Source organism: Mus pahari, chromosome 2 (assembly GCF_900095145.1).
Source record: "Mus pahari chromosome 2, PAHARI_EIJ_v1.1, whole genome shotgun sequence".
Lineage (NCBI taxonomy): Eukaryota > Metazoa > Chordata > Mammalia > Rodentia > Muridae > Mus > Mus pahari.
Genome location: NC_034591.1, coordinates 136,841,445 through 136,864,952, shown reverse-complemented (window position 1 = coordinate 136,864,952; position 23,508 = coordinate 136,841,445). Strand labels below are relative to the sequence as shown.

The following is a 23,508-nucleotide window of genomic DNA, read 5'->3' as shown; positions in this document are numbered from 1 at the left end:
TCTCTTGTAGCTACAAGCAGCACACTGGCTAGTGGTTTCCTCTGGCCCTCTTAGACTGGTCTCCCTGGACTGCTCTCTTCTTAAGCCTACAGCTGATGCTGTCTGCTTCTGTCTTCCTTCCAGCATGCCACGCCCAAAGGGTCCGTCCTTGGTATGTCATCCTGCAGCCTGACCTGAAGACCCCAGCCCTGGATTTTCCCTGGGATCCCACCTGAGAGCTCGGGTCGAAGGCACCCAGGACATGGGCGTGTGAAGACTGAGGATTAGAACGAGCTTGGAGAAGGGCAAGAAGGAGGGGAGCAGTTGTTCTATATTAGATGGTCTTCAGCTGTGTGGATGCAAAACTCCAGGCTGCCAGCAACTCAGACTTAAAACTTAAATGAAGGAGATTGACGGTCAGAGCTGAGATTGACAGGTAAGTAATTGAAATTCTCCTAGCCAAATAAAATGATATTACCTCTTCTACCCTCTCTACCTGTCCCTTCATATCTCTTGAAATGACCAGAGTCTCTTTATGCCCTTGCCCAAGGCCTGTCCAGCACAGGCCTCGGGTGAAAGCCGTCTTTATTTTCTCTCCAGCGAGCCGAGGATGAAGGGCTGGAGAGATAGTTTAAGCTTACAGTCTCAGCAAGTTCCCCAGCTCCCAGACGGGTGCCGCAGTGGCCAGATGTGTGGGCATGCTCCTTTTCCAGGTGCTGGGCTGGCTTACTTCCACCCAGGAGGAAGGATGCTGAGAGCAGAGGTGTGTGCTTCCCCGCTGGTCTTCAGCAACATCTATGTTTATGGTTTCCAATGCTGTGCCCATCTCCCAGGTTTTCTTTAACCCACCCCCATCAAGGTTTGGTCTAGTACTCCACCGCAATCACCCATGACCTCCCTGCTGTGGGCCAGCGGTTTTGCTCACCCGTCCCCCTCTCAGTCCCTTCACAGCATCTGCTCTGTTTGCTCTCACACATCTTCAGCTGCCTTTCCAAAACACGTTGGCTTTTGACCTGTGTCACTGATGCTCTCTCCTTGTCCCCTGTGTAGGTTCTCTCTCTCTCTCTCTCTCTCTCTCTCTCTCTCTCTCTCTCTCTCTCTCTTCTGAGACAGAAAGCTATGTGGTCCAGACCAGCTTGAACTCACAATCCTCCTGCCTCAGCCTCCAGAGATTACAGATAGAAACCGTCATGCCAGGCTTTCTTTCTTTCTTTCTTTTTTTTTAATTTTAATACCTTCAAAATGCTAGTGACAGCTAAGTGTGTATTTCCAGCCAGATCTTTCACACAGACTCCAAACTCACATATTGCACTACCCGGGTCGGTGTTCCCCTAACTCAATCACTTCTTTCTCTCTTAAGACCTCCAGCCTTTTATGTCTCAGGAAAAGCGGCTCTTTTCAGGTTAAAAGTTTCAGGCTGCTTAGTCAGGGGGGTTAGCAACAAGAACTATGTCAAGGGCTCAGATTCCGATCATCTCACACAGAGACTCCAGACTGAGATATGCTGGGTGTTGAGAAACTGATGCTGCTGGCAGCCAGGGTCCAGAGAGTTGGAGAGGCCTCATCAGAAGACCGTGTACTGAAACACTTTGCATTACATAGCTGGGTAGAGTCAATAGTTAGGAGAGAAGGGACTAGTCTTGGATACTCTTCTGCTGTTGTGCTAAAATACCCTGACAGAAGTAACAAGTAAGGAAGGGTTTATTCTGGCACATACTTCAATACAGTCCATCCTGGTGGAGAAGCCGAGCCAGCAGGAGCTTAAGCCAGCTGGTCACCTTGCATCCACGGTCTGGAAGAAGAAAGTGATGCCTCCCATTTTCTCCTTTTTACTGCCCAGGACCCAATCCCAAAAAGTGGTACCATCCCTTCGTTAGGATGGACTGTTGCATCTCAGTTAAACTAGCCAAGGTAACTCCCCCCACAGGCATGCTCAGAAGCCAATCTAATCTAAAATTTGTATTACATTTATTTTGTGTGTATGTCTATGTGTGTGTGGGGGGGGTGTTGGTGCCACAGTGCACATGTGGAGGTCAGCGGACAACTTTGTAGAGGTCAGAGGGATTGAACTCAAGTCATCAGACTTCGCAGCCGGTGCCTCTCCCAGAGGCTGAGCCACCTCGACAGCCCCAGACCTGATCTAAGAAATCTCAGACAGGTGTCTAGGAGACTTCCAGGACCTGTCAAACTGACGCTCAACCCTAACCATCTCAGGAATCGGGGATGGATCCGGAATGTTTAGCTTCAGAACCGGTCTGTCCCCCGTAGGCAGCTCTGAACACAACAGCCAGTGAGAATATCCTAAGTGTGAGGTCTTGCCATTTCTGCTCAAAACCCTGCCTTCACTCTTCATGGCATTCAAGGGAAAGCTAGCGATTTTTACAGTAGTCAGCAAAGCCCTATCGGGTCTGCACCTGTATTCTGTGGCTCCAAATCTCAACCTGCCCTCTTCCGGGGAGAAGTGATAATCACAGGGCTTGGAAAGTTCTAGACATTTACTGGTATCACGGGTCTCCTCTGCAAGCCAGTAGAGCAACGGACAAACACTGAAAAAGAGAACTCTCTGGTGAGACTCTCTTTGAGTTGTACACGGAGCTTTGCCTATTCTGGGGAGGGGCTGTTAGTGATACAGAGGCCCCGAGTCACCCCTGCCTCTGGAAGCAAGCAAGCTGGGCTCGCTCCGGTGGAGTGTTTTCTTGGGACGTTGTTAGTGTGTATGGTGAATAGATACTGGGTTTTGTCTCATCAACAAAAGGCAGGAGGCAATGGCTTTCCCGTTTACCATTCTGATTGCACCCTTTAGCAGCCTGCTCTGGGCTTGTGGGCCTCCTTCCTGTTCTTCCAAACAGCCAGGGGGGCTCTTGCTTAGCTCTCCCTGCTGCATTTTTACCTCAGTGACCACATGACCACCCCATCGCTCCTTGGCAAGCCTTTACTCAAATGTTCTCGATGAAGCCCACCATGCTGACACCCACAGTTCTAATTCCCTTTACTGGGGGGTCTCTTGTGCTTTTCCATAGCACTTGGTAGCTTCCGGTAGCTCTAGTAAAGCTTCATTTCTGTTGTCTGTTTCCTTCCTCCAGAGTTCAAGACCCACAAGAACAGGGCATGGGTCTAGTGTATTTACAAATGTATTCCATGCACTTAGAACAATGTGCCAGGTGCCCAGTATTTGTTGTTGAGTGGCATAGAGTCAAGGCTCCCTTGTCTCTCTGCCAACACAAGTGACAGCCTGGCAACCCTAGGGAACTTTGGTTGACACCGGCACTGGGCCATAGGTTCTAGATGACAGTAAGGGTTTTATCTGGGTGACTGAGGTAGGCACCCCTCTTAACCATCCCCCTGGGAATGCCATCTGTAGGAGTCCTGATGGCTTTGTTACACACTCTCTCAGCTTTCCCTGACTTTTAGCTTGAGTCTTCAACTGTTTCCCCCAGTCCTTCCTTTATCTATCTCAGCTCCTCCCTGCTGTGGAACTTGCTTTGAGTTAGATCTGCCAAGTGTGAAAGCTGAATGAGGAGATGGGAGTGCTTGACACTGTGGCCGCACAAACGCATTAATAATCTAACTTCTCACCTTACCCCGCCCTCCACCACCCTGAGCCCAGGAGTGACTGACTGTACAGAGCTGTGGACTTAGAGAAAGAGTCCAGAAGCAGGTTGATAAACCACATTACTAAGCATGGTACCTCCCTGGAGCACCCAGCATCCTTCCCAGAACCTGTTCAGAATACCCGTGTCATCTCTAGGAGCCCAAGACCCAGTGAGAGAGTGATGGGCTTAGCTAAAATCACAAGAACAAGAGAAAAGGAATTGAATTGGCCCAAATGCTCTCTGTTTTCTGCCACCACTTTCCCCAAATCAGCAGCGAAGAATCCCCTCCGTGTGAGGTAGTATGAGGCGGTGTGAGGCGGTGTGAGGCATCCATGTACCCACTGGCTAAAAGGAGACATAAAAAACGCAAGTGCTCTGGCCCACGGCTCTGGGGGAGCTCACTTTCTCTAGGCTGAGCTGCTGAGACCACAACAAGAAAGAAAAAAGAGAGGGCTCTGGAATCCTCCGTCAGTCTTTGGCAAAGGCGCCTTCTCATTAATTCACCCAGCAGCCCTGGACGACTTGTGCCCTCCAGAGCAAACCTGGGCATTAGCCTCTAGCTCCAAAGTCCATCAGAACTCCCCAGACATCCCCACACCCCCACACCCCCGGGCTGCTGTTATTCATCAGCAAACAGGGAGGTGGCACAGGAAGTCCTCAGCTATAGCAAGTGCCGAAACGGTGGGTGGCGACACCGGATTCAATCTCAGGCCCCCCAAAAAAATATCTCAACTGCCATATGAAGTCAGAGGCTCTCTCCAGGGGAAAGACGTCTCAGCAGCCGTACCCAGACACCCACGGGAGAAACCGAGGGCCTAGGACTTTCCCGTGTGTGCATTTCTAAGACGGAGACTAGATAAATTGCCACGAAGTCCTGGGGCAAGGCTCAGACCCCAAAGTGCCAGGCACAGGAAGCCGTGTGAGTCCAACATCCCCAGCTGCTCTGCCTCTGCTCCCCTTTACTGCCTCTTTTTCACCCCCAGTGGCTCTGATCTAAGCTTGGAAATCAGTGCCTCAACCCTTACCCAATTCCAGAGAGGCTTGGGGAAATCTTCTCGCTCCCTAATCTTTCTGCCACGTGAGAAGGTAAGCTGGTTACTAGGTTCTGAGGCCCAGAGTGCGCATGCGTGCGGCTTGATGTCTTACTTCTGTCTGTGACCTGGGCCATCCGCATCCCTGCACCTAATGCTCTAAAGGGAAGGCTCTCAACTCCTCAACAAACACAGAAGTATCTAGGGCTACATAAGAAACGAGAAGACCTCCCTCCTTCTCTCACAGTACAGACTGAGCAAAGTCCTGTGATTTCAGGCTGCTAGCCAGAATTCCTAGGGAGAAAGGACATATTACCTCATTCCTGTTCCTCTGGGGGAAAAATTACAAGTTAACTTCCAACCCCAGTCTCCAACATTCACAAACCCAAGAACAAGACACCCACCGTGGGTACAAGGCACCTCTCTCTTGGCCTCTCATAATCCCTCCGACCTCGACCCTGGGCTGAGTGTGAACTCTTTCCTAAGCCATTTGGACTGTGTGCCTCATCCCTTCAAATCCATTTTGAGAGCTTGACGGGTTAAGGGGCCTCTGCTCCCCTGCCAGTGGGAAGGTGTTCTTCCTCTGTGGTGACCTACCTCCGGGTTCTGCATTCCTCCAGCTCAGGACAGAGCCTCATTACAAAAACAGACCCATGACCTCCAATCCCTGGAAGCTTTATCCATCAACAGAACAGAATGGTTTCCTAACCCACGGGTCAACTCTAAGCCCTTTAGTATCTGGGGATTCTGTCCAAGGCATCCCACAGGGGTGTGGAAATTCCCTAAATATGGATTCATTCAATTACCCCAGAAGACTGGGAAGGAAAATAAGAAGCTAGTATATGTGTGTGCTTGTGAGCACACACACACACACACACACACACACGAGACAGAGACAGAAAGACAGAGAGGGGTGGAATTTAAAGGAAAGCCATGAAGGTCAAAGATTATGATTCTAGTGAGCGTTGGGAAACAGATGGTATTGGAAATATCATGGTACCAGCTGAGTGGTGGTGGGGTGACACAAGGCCAAAGCTGAAGAATCCCAAGATCCCAGAAGAGTTCGGTATCAGCAGCAGCAGCCCTGCAGCTACTATTTATTAAGCACTTTATGCGTAGTATTGCCAATCCTTACAAGAACCTTGAAAAACAAGTATTGCTATCTTGATTTACAGGAACAGCCATTGAGACTCTGGGGGCTTCGGGAACTTGACTAAGATCACAGAGTTAAGAACAGAGGCAGAATCCGCAGCCTGATCCATCTGGATTGGAACCCGTACTCACGAGTCTATGAGAGAAAGCCCGAGGGCACCCACACGGGTTATCTAAATCTCAGTCTCCTGCAGAGTGTCCTCAGTGACCCATCAGGGCCCTTCCCAGAGGGACAGTGAGTGTAGTAGACAGAAGCACTCTCCTTCCTGGGGAGACTGGGTGGCACAGTGGCTCTCACCTCCCCCGTTCTTGTAGCAGAGATAGGGAAACCTCCAGACGTTGCCTAAGCCAATGATCTCCCCCGCCACTGACAGCACAAACTCCATCTTGTTGTTCCAGTGCTCCCGTTCCAGGGTACCATCTTCCTCCACTTTCTCCAGGACTGGACACACTGGCTTTGTCTCTCCATTACTGGCTGTTCCCGAGACCCTGCTCTCCATCCCACCTGGAAAACAAGTGCAGTGCTCTGTCACTGGTGGGAAGCCCACAAGGAACACCTCCTGCCTTCAGAAAATCCCTGAGGGAATAAATTCCCTGGAAAAGGGTGACTTCCTTCCCTAGCCTCTGACCCGTTTCTCCTTAGCGCCCCTCACTGGCAGAGCTGGGGAGGAGCTCCTGGGACTGCCTGTTCCCTTCACATTTAAGAGATGGCATTGGCACAGAAGGGGGGACTTAGCTTCCCTGATGCATGTTCTCTGGATTCACATAGTGTGCGGGTGTCTGCACTTCCCCCTTGGCTCTCACAACCAACTGTGACACATTAAAAAGCAATTCAATCCCATAATAGGCTGGGACTACCCAGAGGATGGCAGTTGACATATTCTCAAGACCACTGATGTCCCTTGCAGGAACTACCCTAACTGTGGTCGTGGGGAAAGAGCTGATATTAAAAATGTTGATTGTTTATAACAGCAACAAAAAATTGGGAAGAATATATATGCTAATAATGGAAGGTAAGGTAATAAGCTATAGTAGATGTATTATGGGCTTCTATACAACCATTAAAACTGTTATAGGAAGATGTATATTGAAACAAAAGAGTGTTCGTGCTATAGGAAGTGAGATTAGTATGTACAGAATGATCGGGTTTGACAGACACTTTACAGAATAGCTCCATGCATTGAAAGACTGGGACGTACACCAAGATGTTTCTTTCCTAGTGACTGTGTCATAGGGATGGTTTCCTTATCTATAGCTTCACCGTTTTGTTCAAAGAAATGTCTTCTGAGGGGTGTTGGATGGAACCCGGAACTGGACCGGGAGAACTGAGCTGTCGAGGAACTCGTTCCTCTCTCCATTTCTTACTGAATCAGCATACGTGGAAAAAAGTCTCCCCCTCTCCCTTCCCCCTCTCTCCCACCTCCTCCCTTCTTCCCTCCCTTCCTTGCTCCCTTCCTCTCTTTGTCGCTAGCAGCATCGAAATCTGTTACAACCAAGATGATGGCGTGAAAAGGAAGTCCTACCTCAGAAAGGCTCTATCCTAGACTGATATTGAGACTAAGGATAAATTCGGATGTGGTTTAAACTTAATGAGCAGCTAGCCTGGATTAAGCACTGCACACATGGTCATTTAATTCCTACACCAACCCTGTCATTGCTGAGAAAATGATGGTACATAAAATACCCGCAGCCGCTGCTCTGTTAAGTCAAGTCACTGTTGCCACCTAGGTAGTAAATAGTATGAAGACCTGAAGTCACTCTGCACCTACTGCTCTTTCGGTTCTACCATGAAGCTCTTGTTGGCTACCTTGGTTTATCAGCATATTTAATGTTAGTGACTCCCTCCGCGCTTTAAGCCATGGCCCCTCTTGTTTTGGTCTTTGTTTTAGTTTTTGTATTTGTTTGTTTGTTTGTTTGTTTGTTTTGAGACAAGGTCTATGGCCCAGCTTGTCCAAGGACTTGATCTATAATATAAACTCAAAGTGATCCCCTGCCGCAGCTTCCTGGGTGCACAGACTACGTACCTGAGACCCTGTGGTTGCTTTAGAGTGGCCTCTTTGTAGAGAACTAAGCAGGTGGGCTTTCTCCGAACCCCCAAACAAGTTCAGAGTATGGAACCTTCTCACCAGAAACCCCTCCAAGCCAGAGACTTCCCTTAGGTTCTGTCTGCAACCCTAGGGACCAGAAAGTCAGTCCCAAAGGCCGGGAGTAGAAGACACTGTCCGATTATTTGACAAGCCAGGGAGTGGGATCCAAATTCGCGGTGGACAAGAAGGAGAAAGTCAAGGTGTTATTTCTCACCTGACTGAACTGGTCTTCCTGGCCTCATGCTAATTGTGACCTCGATTACTAACTAACCATCACAGGGATGTTTTCCTGTGCAGCAAAGACATCCCACTCCCAGCCAAGCAGTTACCCTCTGCCTCTCAGCCCCGTGCGAGCTTCTCAGGAGCAGCGGAGAGAGCATGGGTTCAGGCATGCCCAGTTCAGACCACAGCCACTCCTAGCACCCCTGCCTGACCCCTGAGGTTAATGAGTAACACTGCCTTAGTTTGCTGGTCTGTGACAGTGGGAACATTGGCGCAGACCTCAGCTCTGAGGCTTGAGTGGAGAGATGAAGTCTATATTCAACCTGAAACTCAACCATTCTCCTCTCCAATGGGGATTCTCGACTCCTCCTCCTCCTGTCACCCTTAAGTCATGAGCCACCCCTTTCAGAATGTCAAGAGAATAGCAGAAAACGCTTACACCTGCCTACCCAAGAGCCAACCAAGAACACCACCCCGGGGGCATCATGGTTGTAAATCCATGGATCCCACCAACCTACAGTCTGAAGCCCAGAAACAGGAAAAAGAGAAAAGAGCAGAGAATATTCCGAACCTTGGTGACGTTTCTGCCTGAGGTCCTGTCGGGGAATTCTCCAGGGGGCCAGGGAAGGGGCTGGCTATTTAAAGCGTGGCTGGAGACCGCCCTGTGGTGACTGTAATCCTAAACTTGACCCGGCCCACATTCCGCCTCCTGCCTTCCCCCTCCCACGTTCTCCCCTCCCCTTGGCCACCAGACAATCCGCACATGAGTGATTCCCTGGCCTGGGGACTGTGTATGCCCTGGCAGTTCAGCAGGTTGCTTGGGATTTTACTACAGCATGCTGTCTTGCCACAGCTTGTCTGCCCTTCCCCCGACACTCTGGGATCTCCATACAGGGATCAGTCAGTTACCCTGTCTTCCCACAATTCAAGGGCTCCTGGGAAGCAGTCAGTAGTAGGTGCTTATTTGATAAGGTGCTATTAGGATTAATTTAAAAGTGTACTAACCTTATCAGGTTCCAAATGGCATTCTGGAAGGGACAGTGATTTAGGAAAACAACAATAACCACACATTAGATTACTGAACTGTGAGAAGTCAGTAACATATCCAACATGCACACAGCCACAGCCACACATGCACGTATGTGCACACACAATGTTGAACCGTTTCTGAGTTAATAGTGGTTGCACTCAGAAAAGAACTGGGTTAGGAAATGGTAATAAAGGAGATTTTCTCTTCTTTTTGAGGCTCCAGTGGTGTTTGGCACTGACAATGTTCTTTGACAATGTTCGAGAACTTTTTTTTTTTAGCTGCAATCAATGAAATGCCAAGGTTTAAAACAAAGTCATCAGGGAAGATTTGGCAATGTGAGGCAGACAGCTAATCACAGGACTTTCTTTCCAGGCAGGGATGACCCACGGAGGTGGCCGGCTGTTCCATCAGCTGTGAGTACCAAGACTAGAGCGCAGTCTTGGGTCCACCACCTGCTGCAGGGCAGTGCAGGGGGACACTGTGTAAGCTTTGGTGCCAGATAGCACAGGGGCCAAGCACTGCATCTGTCACTCTGCAGCTTGGAGTTTTGAGCAGAGCATTCAGCTTCTAGAGACTCTCATTCTCACAGCTATAAGATGGAGACAATGTTGCGCATCTTGGAAAGTTGTGGGAGATTTCAGGAGAGAATGGATCTGATAATGTAGCCTGTTCATGAATAACTACTGATGCTGTTAAAGAATTACTCAGAATGAGCTTCATGGAGACTTTTTTAAAACAATTTTAAGATTGTATTTTCTACTTTTATTATATGTATATGTCTGTGTATGTGTATATCTATGTGGGTGCCCTTGGAGGGCAGGAAAGGGTGTCAGATCCCCTGAAGCTGGACTTCCAAGCAGATGTGGGCCCACGTAGTGAGAGTGCTAGGACTCAAACCCAGATCTGGAAGGGCAACTAGAATTCTTAACCACTGAGCCACCTCTCCAGCCCCTGGAAATTATCCTTGTGTTTTGGCAGCTTCTTTTCTTCTTCCTTCCTAACCGTCCATCTGTCTCATCTTATGGTGTGAAGAAAAAGATTGAAAGCATTCTCAAAAAGAGGCTGCAAATTCATGCTAAAAGCCTAAAGCAATGTGATTGACTCCCTAGCCTTATGCCAAGTGGTGCCCACTAGCAGTCTACTAACCGATCTACTAAGTACAAATGGTGACATTTGTACTCTCTAATTACCACGTAGCTGGAGACCCAAATCGGTGCCCTAAGAAGTCTGGGTACCACATAGCCTTCAGCAGTGCTGCCTGGGTCTCTGAGACCTCCCACATGCAATAATGCGATTTTGTTTTTCTCTGTAGGAAACACTCCTGGAGATCAGAGCATCCTTAGTGTCATCTTCTGTTGCTCTGGAGTTGCTCTGACATGAGGGAATGTTGATTCTTCAGTTTTTACATAACTGCTGCTACACTGCCTCTTTGATTGCTCTTTTACATCTTTTCAAATGCTTGTGATCCCCGGGCTTCTTCATTTCTAGTCTATCCTGGTTGATATTTTTCCCTGCTCAGTCAAGTGATGAAGAGGTAGTTTGAGAACCATTGGTACAGCTGTCTGTGACAGTCTTCAGACTGCCTGTTCTGGAGTGTCATATCAATCACACAGGACAACCCTTGCTTTCCCAACCCTTGAGTATCCAGGGACAAGACCAAGGGTCAGGCACTGTCAGAATGAGTGTTTACAAGTTCTCACTCAGCAGGAGGATTAGAGGAGTCCCTAGGGACTGCTAACAAGAATAACTGAACATTAAGCAGGCTCGGAATAAGCAAAATGAACTTATGAAAAAGTGTGGGTAGTGGAGTGGCTGACACCAAGTTGACTTTGGGCATATTGAAATGTCAGTGTGCCCTGATGAGTTCTCCCAGGTATTTTCTGTTTCCACTAGGAACAGAACAGGGACAGGAGAATCTTCAGAGAAGCATGGCCTGTTTCCATCCACCTCTAAGTGACAGGGATTCAGCAGAGGGGGCCTCAGACCCTTTCCTGCTCACAAATGGGCAACCTGAGTGTACTGGTTAGTTTTGTGTCAACTTGACACAGCTGGAGTTATCACAGAGAAAGGAGCTTCAGTTGGGGAAATGCCTCCATGAGATCCAGCTGTAAGGCATTTTCTCAATTAGTGATCAAGGGGGAGAGGCCCCTTGTGGGTGGTGCCATCTCTGGGCTGGTAGTCTTGGTTCTATAAGAGAGCAGGCTGAGCAAGCCAGGGGAAGCAAGCCAGTAAGGAACATCCCTCCATGGCTTCTGCATCAGCTCCTGCTTTCTGACCTGCTTGAGTTCCAGTCCTGCATCCTTTGGTGATCAACAGCAGTATGGAAATGTAAGCCGAATAAACCCTTTCCTCCACAACTTGATTTTTGGTCATGATGTTTGTGCAGGAATAGAAACCCTGACTAAGACACTGAGCCCGTCTCAAATAGGGCACTAATGGGAAGAAAGGAGCAAGAAAATTTCCTCTAGCAATGCCTGATGACAGCTCGCTGGGATGGTAACAGTCAGAGAAGAAATACTGGTAATGGTAGATTGTGACCACAGAGTAAAATTCACTCATGTCCATGCTAATATAAATAATAAATAAGCAACTGAATGGGGAAGAAATGCACCTTTTCCCTTAAACAGAATTCTAGTTAGCAAATGTAGAAAGAAAGACAGAAATAGGAAACCATCATTGGACAGACAACTTTAATAACCACAGCACCAGTTAGTTGGAGGAAGACCAGAATTTTCATAGTTTCTAAGTGTCTCCCCCACCCCCACCCCAGATATTTATCCACTACAAAGGGGAAGATGTTAACTTCATGGTTGAAAGGCCAGGAAGAATAGCTCAGCGGCCAAGTGCAGCATGCAGTCATAGAACATACGGGTACCATTCACTTCCTGAAGTGTGGATGAAGAGTCACTCATGCAGACACAATACACTGCTGCTCTTGCCAATAATCCTATTTGATCCTGAGAGAGCAGAACACAGCCCCCAGCAAAGGACGTACAACAAACAACTGTACTTTATGGACCTCCCTGTGAGAAACTGCCTAGATCGCTGGGGTGGGAGGACCAGCCCTGCATGTAAGCTGGAATCACAGACCGAGCACTTCCATGCGCCTTCTGAGGCGCAGATACAATGTGGTCAGCTGCCACAAGCTCCCACCGCCTTGACCTTCCCACATGACAGGCTGTCTCCTCAACCTGGGTCAAAAATAAACCTTTCCTCGGGTCGCTTTTATATTGTGCTGCAACGCCTAGATGAGTAATTAATATAGTGTTCAGACCACGGAGGATAAGAAAAGATACATAGGCAAGTTTAGGATACAGGAGAGTAGAGAAACACTAAGTGCATCCTGGGATCTTGAATTGGAGTGTAGGTAGGATCCTGGACTAGAAAGCCTCATCAACATAAAAATCAGTGGAATTTAAATGATATTGTTAGCTTAATAACACTTTACCAATATTTATCTTCCATTTTTGATAATTGTATATATAATGCTTACATCAACAAAAACTGAGCACAGGATGTATAATTTTTTTTTTTTTACAACTTTTAAATCTTAGGCTAGTTTAAAATTTTAGGGGTGTGTGTGAGCTAAGATAGTTTCATTCCTTGGCTATAGCAGTACCAGTGTGTGACTGGAATAAACAAATTCTGGGATATTAGACACAGAGCCCACAGGTACCACTGAAATTTTTCATGATTTTTCTACATGTTTCTACATGTGTCTGATTATGGATAGGACTAGCTTAAATTCTATCAACACAAGGTCTCAAAGACTCAAAATTTATGAAAAATATATTACTACCATGAATTGTCACCACTACTGTTCACGGGGTACTTCCAACATGCTGGGCACCGTGTCATGTGACATGAGCATCCCTCTTTATCCCTTTCCACAGCAATTACTGTTAGGAAAAAGCTAGGCATGGTTGATGATGGTTTACTGGGGCAAGGAACTGAGTGACACACTCAAGATCACTTAACTAGTGAATGGTGACAGCCAGGATTTGAACTCAGGTCTGTGGGTCTAATGAACATTACTTATAACTACCACACCGCCACTTTAACTCTAAGATGTTAAAGGGGAACGGGGTGGGGGGACAAAATCCAAGCCTAGTGTTTACTTTGAGAAAGAGATGAGTACATAAAATCTCAAGAAAAACAAAAATGGCCCTGAGCCTAGAGAGATGGTATAATGGCTAAGAACACTCATTGCTCTTCCAGAGTTCCAGAGTCCGAGGTTGAGTACCCAGCACCCACATCAGGAACTTTCATTCAAGGGGTACACCTTCTTCTGGCCTCCTCAGGACTTCCTTCATCACCTGTACATACACATGCATGTAAATAAAGAGTAAGTTGTTTTTGAGGGAGGAGGAGGGTGCTGGAGAGTTGGCTCAGTGGTTAAGAGCACTGGCTGTTCTTCCAGAGGTCCTGAGTTCAAATCCCAGCAACCACTTGGTGGCTCACAACCATCTGTAATGGGATCTGATGCCCTCTTTTGGTGTGTCTGAAGACAGCGACAGTGTATTCACATATATAAAAAGGAGGAGGAGGAGGAGGAGGAGGAGGGGGAGGGGGAGGGGGAAGGAGGGGGAGGAAAAGGAAGAGGGGGAAGAGGAGGAGTTAAAATATTTCCTTTGCTGGAAATTTCACTAGGACTTGAAGAATCGTTTAAAAACCACATTGAAGCTGGGCGTGGTGACAACACGCCTTTAATCCCAGCACTCAGGAGGCAGATGCAGGCAGATTTCTGAGTTCGAGGCCAGCCTGGTCTACAAAGTGAGTTCCAGGACAGCCAGGGCTATACAGAGAACCCTGTCTCAAAACAAAACAAAACAAAACAAAACAAAACCTCACTGGAGGGCAAGCTGGCTTAGTGAGAAAAGGAGCTTGCTGCTAAGCTTGATTACACCAGTTCAGTCCCTGGAAGCCACATGGTGGAAGGAGAGAAATGACTCCCACAAGCCGCTCTCTGACCTCTGCACCCTATTCTGGTGCATGTGTGCGCACATACACAGTGTGTGTGTGTGTGTGTGTGTGTGTGAGAGAGAGAGAGAGAGAGAGAGAGAGAGAGAGAGAGAGAGAGAGAGAGAAGATAGATATGGACAGAGACAAAGAATAAATAGATAAATTATAAAAGTTTATATCTCGGGCTGGAGAGACGACTCAGTGGTTAAGAGCACTGACTGCTCTTCCGAAGGTCCTGAGTTCAATTCCCAGCAACTACATGGTGGTTCACAACCACCCGTAATGAGATCTGACACCCTCTTCTGGTGTGTCTGAAGACAGCTACAGTGTAATAATAAATAAATCTTTTTTAAAAAAAGTTTATATCTCATTAGAAATACCTTTGCTGTCCACAGCTTCCACAAGCTCCTCCTCTGCCTTCCCTAGTGGAAGAGGAAAGTCATACATTTCCTCTTAACTCCAGAAGAGAAACTGTATTTTCTGATTTTCCAGTCGTACCTGGGTCTTCTTCTAATCCCTGGTTCCTGATTTCTTGCCTGATTCTCAGAGCACTTTGAAGGCTTGTAGAGTTTCACAGCCAGCCTCAGGAGGACACTGTGGGCTGGTTGAAGCTAGTGAGGCCATTGCACAGCCCCTGTCCCCTGGCACTCATGAGTCATAGGAAGGGACCAGGGAGAACGACAACCACGGGACAGCCTTTTCCCTCCGCACTTTAAAACAACACCACGGAGATCACTCATAGTGAGAAAATATACTGACATCATGGTCTGCCCATCCTTCATGGTGCAAATGCCTGAAGCACAGCCTGTTCACCTACAGGTCTCACTGCTGGTCTCTGGCACATGAACACAGACACAACACAGTCTGAACGCACCTTGTCTTGTTTGGGGAGACCAGGACGGGTGAGAGCAATGTAATTGTGTTCCTCTCTGGTTCCTTCCCCCGGACTTAGAACAGTCAGCAGGGCAGGAGGGGCTTTATCACAGGATGGGTTTACCTGGGGTGACTGGAGCTGGACTTTGCACTAGTGAATGCAGTTGAGAAACAGAGGTAGTCACAGCTGGAGCTTCTCAATGGATCTTATGGGAGGAAGAATGAAGGAAAACTAAAGCGTTACTAGGAAAAAGTAGCCATCGCTTATGCTAGTCGTGTGTGTGTGTGTGTGTGTGTGTGTGTGTGTGTCAGTGTGTGTGTGTGTATGTGTGTGTATCTATATGTGCATGCATGTGCCAGTGTATGTCTGTGTCTATGTCTGTGTCTCTGTGTATGTATGCCTATATGTGTTGGTGTGTGTATCTATGTGTGTGTGTCTATGTCTCTGTGTGTGCACATGTTAATGTCAGTCTGTCTGTGTCTTTGTATACAGACATGCACAGGCCACATTTCAGACAGTGTTCACATTTTGTTGCTATTTACTCATGGTCATAGGGTGGCCTTGTTTGTATCCTGGTCCATCTTGATCATAAAATGTAAACTGGTTTATGTTCAGTAGTGCACCAGGTACAGCTATGTCTGGCCAACTCCTGGTACCGCCAAGGCCTTAGCAGCATTAGCCTAGTTCCCAGCTAGTGGGAGCTTCTGTTCTCTCATGACACACTGAGAAAAGCATTCTGTCTGACCTCTGGGGAAAGAAAGAACCTATGATTTGAGAGGCTGTAGATGTGGGTTCTCACCTCTTGCCCTCCCTCTGCCCAGGTTAAGTCCTTGCCCCACTCTCTTCCTCTTGTCTCATGTGCCCTTACTCCTTCATTGCAACAACAACAAAACTCTAGTCCAGCCAAGCATTACTGGACCATTTTCTCAGAATTCTTCCCTAAAATCAAGTGACTGTAATTTTCAGAATCACATCACAAAGTGCTCACTGGGAGTCTGGAAGAGGCTCTCTTTCCGTTTTCTGGAAAGCCCCACTGAATCCTACAAGTTCGTCCCTACTAGTGACGCTGGACTTTTCACGTGGCCTCACCTGTCCCCATACTTTGCCTAAAATTTGTGACAAATTTTAGTTTCTAGCCACTTGATTTTATGGAAGAATTATGAGGAAATGGTCCAATCATTTAGGCTGGACTAGAATCTGGGGCAATTGATGCTGGATAGCTGGAGCTAAGAAATTAGTGATTAAGAGACCAGCATCATTAAAGTGAAATTTTCTGGGACCTGTTTTCTGAGTGCAGAAAGAAACTGTATTCCAGAGGTAGACTTCTGTCTTAGTTAAGGTTTCCATTGATGTCAAGAGACATAAGCATGGCAGCAGACTTCAGAACAAGGTGTAGAACTCTCAGCTCCTCCAGCACCATGCCTTCCTGGATGTTGCCATGCTTCCCACCATGATGATAATGGACTGGGCCTCAGAACCAATAAGCCAGCCCCAATTAAATATTGTCCTTTATAAGAGTTGCCTTGGTCATGGTGTCTCCTTACAGCAATGGAAACCCTAACTAAGACAGAAGTCTACCTCTTTCAGAACACAGCTTCTTTCTGCACTCAGAAAACACTTTTCATAAAATTTCACCTTAATAAAAGAGATATGTTCATCTCTTCTTAATCACTACCCAGTAGTCCCTTTATTCTTGACTCTAAAGCCAGAGCCATATGGTCAAAGCTGCCAAGTTATTACATTAGCACCAGCTTTAGTTTTCTGCTTTCCAACTCCTTCACTGTCTAATCTTGGTTGTCCTTGAACTTGCTCTGTAGATTGACCTTGAACTCAGAGGTCTGCATGGCTGTGACTCCTGAATGTTGTACTAAAGGCATGAATTACCACACCTGGATTTAAACTTTTCTTCATCTAGAACTTGCTTTGTCCCAGGATGGCCTTGAAGTCAGAGATCTGCTTGTCTTTGTCTCCTGGAATTAAAGGTGTGGACCACCATGCCTGGCCCTAAGCTTTCTTGGCCATATTCCTCTGAATCAATAGTCTTTGTCCTCCATTTCTGGATTGTAGTTCACTTCAGATTAAAAGTCCAAATGAAAAAAATAACCAGGTAACAACACCTATCAACCTATCATGGCATAAATATTGCTTGATCAACTGCAAAAGCATAAACAATAAATTTAGCTGGATTAGATCTTGCCCAGAGATCACCACTCATTAATATGTTTATCTCCTTGTACACAGGATTCAACTCCATTTTACTTCCTGGTGCCCCTTTATTACTTGAATCATATATTTTGTGTTTTTCCTTTCTAAGCATGCTCCTTTTCATCAGAACATTCTTCATAAGAGTGAGCTTTAGTAACCACACAGCAGAATTTATACCAAGCTGTTTTGAGAATTCCTTTGTCAAAGCAATTAATCAAAATCTCTTTACCTTAGCCTCAGGCAGACTCTTCGGACAAGGCAGCGAGCAGCCACATTCTTCACCAGGATACCACAAGAACAGTCTCTGGGCCACGTACTAAAATTCTTCTCCACTGAAACACACATCTTAGGACAGGCCTGTGCAGTTCAAAATGACTCTCAGCACCAATGTCTTCCATATTCCTACTAGGATGGCTCATTAAGCCCCACTTAAAGCATTCCACTGCTTCCTAAATCCAAAGTCCCCAAATCCACATTCCTCCAAACAAAATCATGCTCAGACCTATCACAGCAATACCCAGTCCCCGGTACCAACTTGTCTTTTTTAGGGTTTTCATTGCTGGAGACACCATGACCAAGGCAACTCTTTTTTCTTTCTTTCTTTCTTTTCTTTTCTTTTTTTTTTTTTTTTTTGGTTTTTCAAGACAGGGTTTCTCTGTATAGCCCTGGCTGTCCTGGAACTCACTCTGTAGACCAGGCTGGCCTCGAACTCAGAAATCTACCTGCCTCTGCCTCCCGAGTGCTGGGATTAAAGGCGTGTGCCACCATGCCCGGCCAAGGCAACTCTTATAAAGGACATTTAACTGGGGTTGGCTTACAGCTTGAGGTTCAATCCATTATCATCATGGTGGGAAGCATGGCAGTGACTAGGCAGGCAGGGCACTGGAGGAGCTGAGAGTTCTACATCTGGTTCTGAAGGCAAACAGAAGACTGACAAAGCCCACCCCCACGGTGGCACACTTCCTCCAACAAGGACACAGCCACTTCAACAAAGGCACACCCCCTTAGTAGCATCACTTACTGTGGGCCATACATATTCACACCACCACAGTAACCTATCAGGGAGCTCATCCCTAGAGATGATGCTAATCTCCTCCAGCAACCATGAATGCCTGTAGAGGGCTTGGCTTGTGAACTCTTTAAAGAAAAAAATAAAAAATCTCTGTCTCTATCCCCAAAGGATACAATAAAAAACTAAACACATAGTAGACACTCAATACATGTCTACGGGCTGGCGGACATGAGGCTTTGCCCTCGAGTTCACACGTTCATGTGTACTCTTGCAAGAGAGGATAAAGGCAAACATGCATTTCTTTTACACCTACAACTCTGGTAGAGTAGAGTCCAATGTGTTAGTGTTGTCACCTGTGGTGCCTTTCAGAGGACACCAGAGGCACGGTCACTCGGGAAAGCAGCAGACTGTGGCTTTCCCTTGAAGTGTGATGCTGCATGATTGTGCATCAGGCTCACGCAGAGAGCTTCTCCGTCTTTACACATTATATGCCATCAATATGTGGCTTTATAGTTTGGACCACGACTCGAGGATTTTATCCAGCATCTCTAGGGTGAGACCCAGGGAGACACCCTTTTAAGGCCCCACAAGTAATCTTACTGCACAACCCAGACTGAGAACCACTGGCCCCAAGGGATGTCAGCACCTCAAAACCTGCCTCTGAAAGACCCAAGACTTAGCTGTGCACTTACAGTGCAAGCCACTTGGTCACTGCTATAGCTTGGATCTTGAATGTCCCCCCAAACCCATGTGTTAACAGCTTGGTTCCCACGCTGGCATTCGTGGGAGGTAATGGGGCCCAGTCAGAAGGAGTTGGGTCACTGGAGGCGTATCGATCCGTGAAGGGGCTTTTATGGTCCTTCATTTCTTCCTCTTTGCTTCCTGGCTGACAGAGGCAAGCAAGTTGCACCGTAATGTGAATTTTTCCAGTTTGTGCTGCTTCAACACAGGCTCAAAGCAACAGGGCTAAAGGATCATGCATGTGCTGGAGTCCCTGAAACTGTGGGTCACATTAAGCCTTTCTGCCTTTTCAGTTGTTTATCTCAGGTACTTCATTCCAGTAACAGAAGGCTAACAGACCATTCCCTAAGCAACATAATCATCAACAAATGCCTAATTGACACCTGATGTCCTCCAGTTCTCAATCTTGTCTGCCCATCAGAATCTCCTGAGAAGTGCTAAATGCATTGCTGATACTTGCACGCCCAAAGAATCCCATGTAACTGTATATTGCAGCTTGATTTTTAAAAAAAAGCAAAAACAACAAACAAACAAACGAACCTGCCATCTCTAGTGGACAGCTCAGCCTGAAAACCTCCGCTGCCCAGATTCTCGGCTGCTAACTAATTTCTCATTCTGTCCACTGGAGGATGCTCTACGGTTGGGTTCTTTTTTCAAAGCCACCTCAGCCATTTCTTCTCCAAGATAAACATCCCACATCCCTTCTCCTTCCTTCTGCACTCTTTCTCCCCATCATGGCCATTTCTGCTGCTTGTCTCTGGGTATTCTCCAGGTTCCGAACCCCCCTGTCCACCTCTGGCCTCTAAAACTTCCTCACAACTTTCTCATGCCACATTCTCACTGCTGGGTTAGAGGCAGCTGATTTCATGGTCTCTGTCAATCAAAGAAAAAAAATCCAGCAAGAAATCAGTGTGGTGCTACATGCCTGTAATCCCAGCCATGAGGAAGCTGATACGGGAGGTATCATGAGTCCCTGGCCAGCCTGGGCTATTCACCGTGAACCTGTCTCAATAGATAGATAGATAGATAGATAGATAGATAGATAGATAGATAGATAGATAGATAGATAGATAGATAGAGATAGATAGATAGATAAAAGGAATGAGGACATCAGACAAGAGAATTCTACCTATAGAGTAGTAGACTAAGAGAGGCCGAGGATAACTCAATAGCCTGACCACTAGAATAGGGTGGGCCACAAAAAGAGCATTGTGCAGGATTGCCAAGGCAGAGAGAAAGGAAAAAAAGTGAAAAGACAAGGCACAGGTGGATGAAATAAAATTAAAAGAATAAGAGGCTAACCTGGGAGGCAGAGCGTACAGTAAGCATTGTCCCGGATGTGACCCTAAGTGTAGATTTGAGTGGCTACACTTAAGTGTAGCCTTGCATGGCCCATTGTCTTCCTGGGCTTGCCTCTTACCTGTAAAAGAAAGCAGAAGACTGGGGCCCCTCCGGGTTATACTTCAGCTATGAGTCCTTCATACATATCTCAGCCCAAATTCAGATGCAAGAGGGTCAGCTGGTGTGGATGTTTCTTCAGCTTCCACATCCCACACTCCTTTCTCCCAGCCACACCAGCCTTCCCCAGAGACATTATTCGCCTAATTACAAACATCAATAATTATAGTCTAGACATCACCAAAGCTTCTGCAAGGCAGCAAATTGGTGTCATGTGACCTGAGATAAAAGTCTAGGAGCATGTCCCACACTCATCAGATAATTGAGGGGTTTAAATAAGTTAAAGATGTCTTCCTGGAGTCCTAAAGACAGCGACTATCCCTACCCAGACTCGGGACAATGGAACATCATCAATACAGCATGATGTTGCATGCAATCCTGTGCATTCTTTTATTTAGTCTTCAGTAACAACCTAGAGAGATGGGGGCTGGTGAGATGGCTCAGCGGTTAAGAGTACTGACTGCTCTTCCAAAGGTCCTGAGTTCAAATCCCAGCAACCACATGGTGGCTCACAACCATCCGTAACGAAATCTGACTCCCTCTTCTGGAGTGTCTGAAGACAGCTACAGCGTACTATATATAATAAATAAATAAATAAATAAATAAATAAATAAATAAATAAATAAATAAAACTAGAGTGACTGTCAGTACCCATTCCTATTTCACAGTGAAAAACTGAGCTTTGGAGAGGACCTGGAAGCTGCCTGGGAACCTACTCAGAACCCAGATTCTTCGGCTCAGGCAGCAGAGGCAAAGCAGAGCGCAGCGAGGCTTAAGTTTTGGGGCCCCTCACTTGCACGAGCACCTCCCCATCTCGTGCCTGGTTTTTCATTCTTAGGTTTGTGCTCTTTTCCATAAGGAGGGTGCCCATCAATTATCTAACTTCAGGTCCTATTAAATCTCATTCCAACATTGAACTCGCCTATGCAAGGTTAACGTTCGCACTACTATCTTATTTAGAAGTCCAGTCTGAACATTTTCCTTCGAACATGAACTCAAGAATTCTCCAGTAGCTTTCTGGGATGGTGCTTCATAGACATTGCAAGATGTCAGTGATCCCTGCTTTAGTTCTTTGAACATGGTTTCCTTGCAGTCTACTCCACCACCCTGTCCCTTTGGGCTGTGACTGTGAGCTTTCTCTCACCCTGGTAACAACCCTGTTGGAGTTTGGTTTTGCCCTGTGGCATGTCCATTCATTCTGGTCTTCAGTTAGCATCCTCTGCTCTTGCTGGTTCTTCCAGTTCTGGTGCTGGGCCCAGCTCTTCTCTGTAGACAACAAAGTGATGCTGTTGCTGCTCCGGGAAGGGATGAAAAGAAAGGGGACAGAAGAGATCTCCATTTGTAGCTTTTTCTACCACCATCCATTTTCAGCCAGAAACATTTCCTAACATCTTTTGTCTATGGTTCTTCTCCATCCTGACCTTTGTAATTGGAATTCTGTTTCTTAGCTTGGGATTTTTAAAAATAGAGTATGTTGATTTAAAGTGTACAACACAATGACATGGGATATTGTTGTGGGTTGGCCTGTTGCAATGTATGCAAATGCTAAATTCTGAACCCCAAGATCTGGTTGCTGTCCAGATGAGTGCATTCTAACATACACTGGCCTTTGTTGAGCAAACCTTGCTCCCCAATTTAAAGCTATTGGTTAATAAAAGGCTAGAGCCTGTGATTGGACAGTAGAGAGAGAAAGGTGGGACTCGAGGATTGAGTGGTGGGTCTCAGAAGAGACCAAGGGGGAAGGAAGAAGAGACAGAGGAGGAGGCTGCCATGAGGTCAGACGGATCATGAACGTGTAGCCAGGAGAAATGCACCCTGAGGACAGGCTGGTGGGAAAACACAGCCCAGGGGAGACTCAAACAAGGGGTGAATGGTTTGTATATAGATAAGCATAGCATAGAATATGCCCAATCTAGGCTTACAGCTTGCAAATAAAATACCAGGGTTTTGTGTCTTTCATATGAGCTAGCTAGAATAAATAATTTTTACAGGATATATGTGTGTATATAATAAGATGGTTACTACAGTAAAGATTAATGTATCTATACTCTCATATTTTTATATTTTGTATGTATAAAATGTCTCTCTTTAAAAAAAGTTCCTATCTTCTGTAAAGGAAGCAGGTGCAACATTAGAAAACAGCAAAAGACATAAATACCTTGGATTTAGAGTGAGCTAAAGCACTCCCCACCCCCAGGAGGGGGCCATGCATTTGTGTCTCCTTCAGCTTCAATACCACCCACACAGCTGCAGCTATCTCCCGGGTGAGAAACATATTGCTCAGCAAACAAATATTTACCGTGCAGTGGTGGCTTAATTAGTCATATTGGAAACAAACAGAATGAAAGTGGGTGATTTATATATACAATTTCCCAGACATGTTTTTCATCCAGGTATGGAGTCTCTTCCTATGGCTGGAGAAGATGCTGTCCTATGAGTAACAGAAGTGTGGAAAGAGTGATGTGTTTGGGGCACCTAAAATCTTAGGAATAAGATCTAAGGCATGATTTAGGAGAAAGGTATCAATTCACAAATTTAGAGAAGGTAAAGTATTAAACATGATTGGGGAGAGAGAGAGAGAGAGAGAGAGAGAGAGAGAGAGAGAGAGAGAGAGAGAGAGAGAGAACTGCCTATTAGAAGCTTAGCCTCAGGTGGGAACCAGTTCATGAATGTGGGGCAAAGTATATTGAAACTGTGAATTCGGCTTTCACTTTCTTCTCTGCCTCCTATATATTCACACTACACCCCCAGAAACCAATTTACTAAGCCCCAATTGGCATATCCCTAGGGCAAAGTAGAAACTCATGAAAGCACAGGAAGAATGAATAACTTCAACAACAAGGGAATCCTCCCAGGGAGGGAGAATATAGCAACCTGTTCACGGCTCAAAAAAGCAGAAGGCTGCAGAAGAAAAGAGCCATGATATGGAGAGGAAACATGCTGGTAGATCCATAACTGTACACACCGTCAACATTGTGACTTTTAAAAGCCAAGAAGGGTTGAAATCTACAATTGCAAGTACAGATCTAGCCTGGGCTACATGGTGAGTTCCAAGCACCCGGAGTTGGAGTGAGAACTTTGTTATAGTACACAGAAAGAAAGAAAAGAAGGAAGGAGGGAAAGAAGGAAGGAAGGAAGGAAGGAAGGAAGGAAGGAAGGAAG

General features: G+C 46.5%; 1 protein-coding gene across 1 annotated transcript in view; it reads right to left on the bottom strand.

The window, feature by feature from the left end:
- Positions 1 to 8,719, bottom strand: part of Slc6a13 (solute carrier family 6 member 13) — a 36,837-nt gene extending 28,118 nt beyond the window's left edge. The window contains exons 1-2 of the mRNA XM_021190240.2: positions 8,636 to 8,719; positions 6,054 to 6,260 (exon numbers count right to left, since the gene is read on the bottom strand). Of these exons, the coding sequence (XP_021045899.1) occupies positions 6,054 to 6,255 (202 nt within the window). The 5' untranslated portion in view covers positions 6,256 to 6,260; positions 8,636 to 8,719. The remainder of the gene's footprint in view (positions 1 to 6,053; positions 6,261 to 8,635) is intronic.
- Positions 8,720 to 23,508: the final 14,789 nt, after the last annotated feature.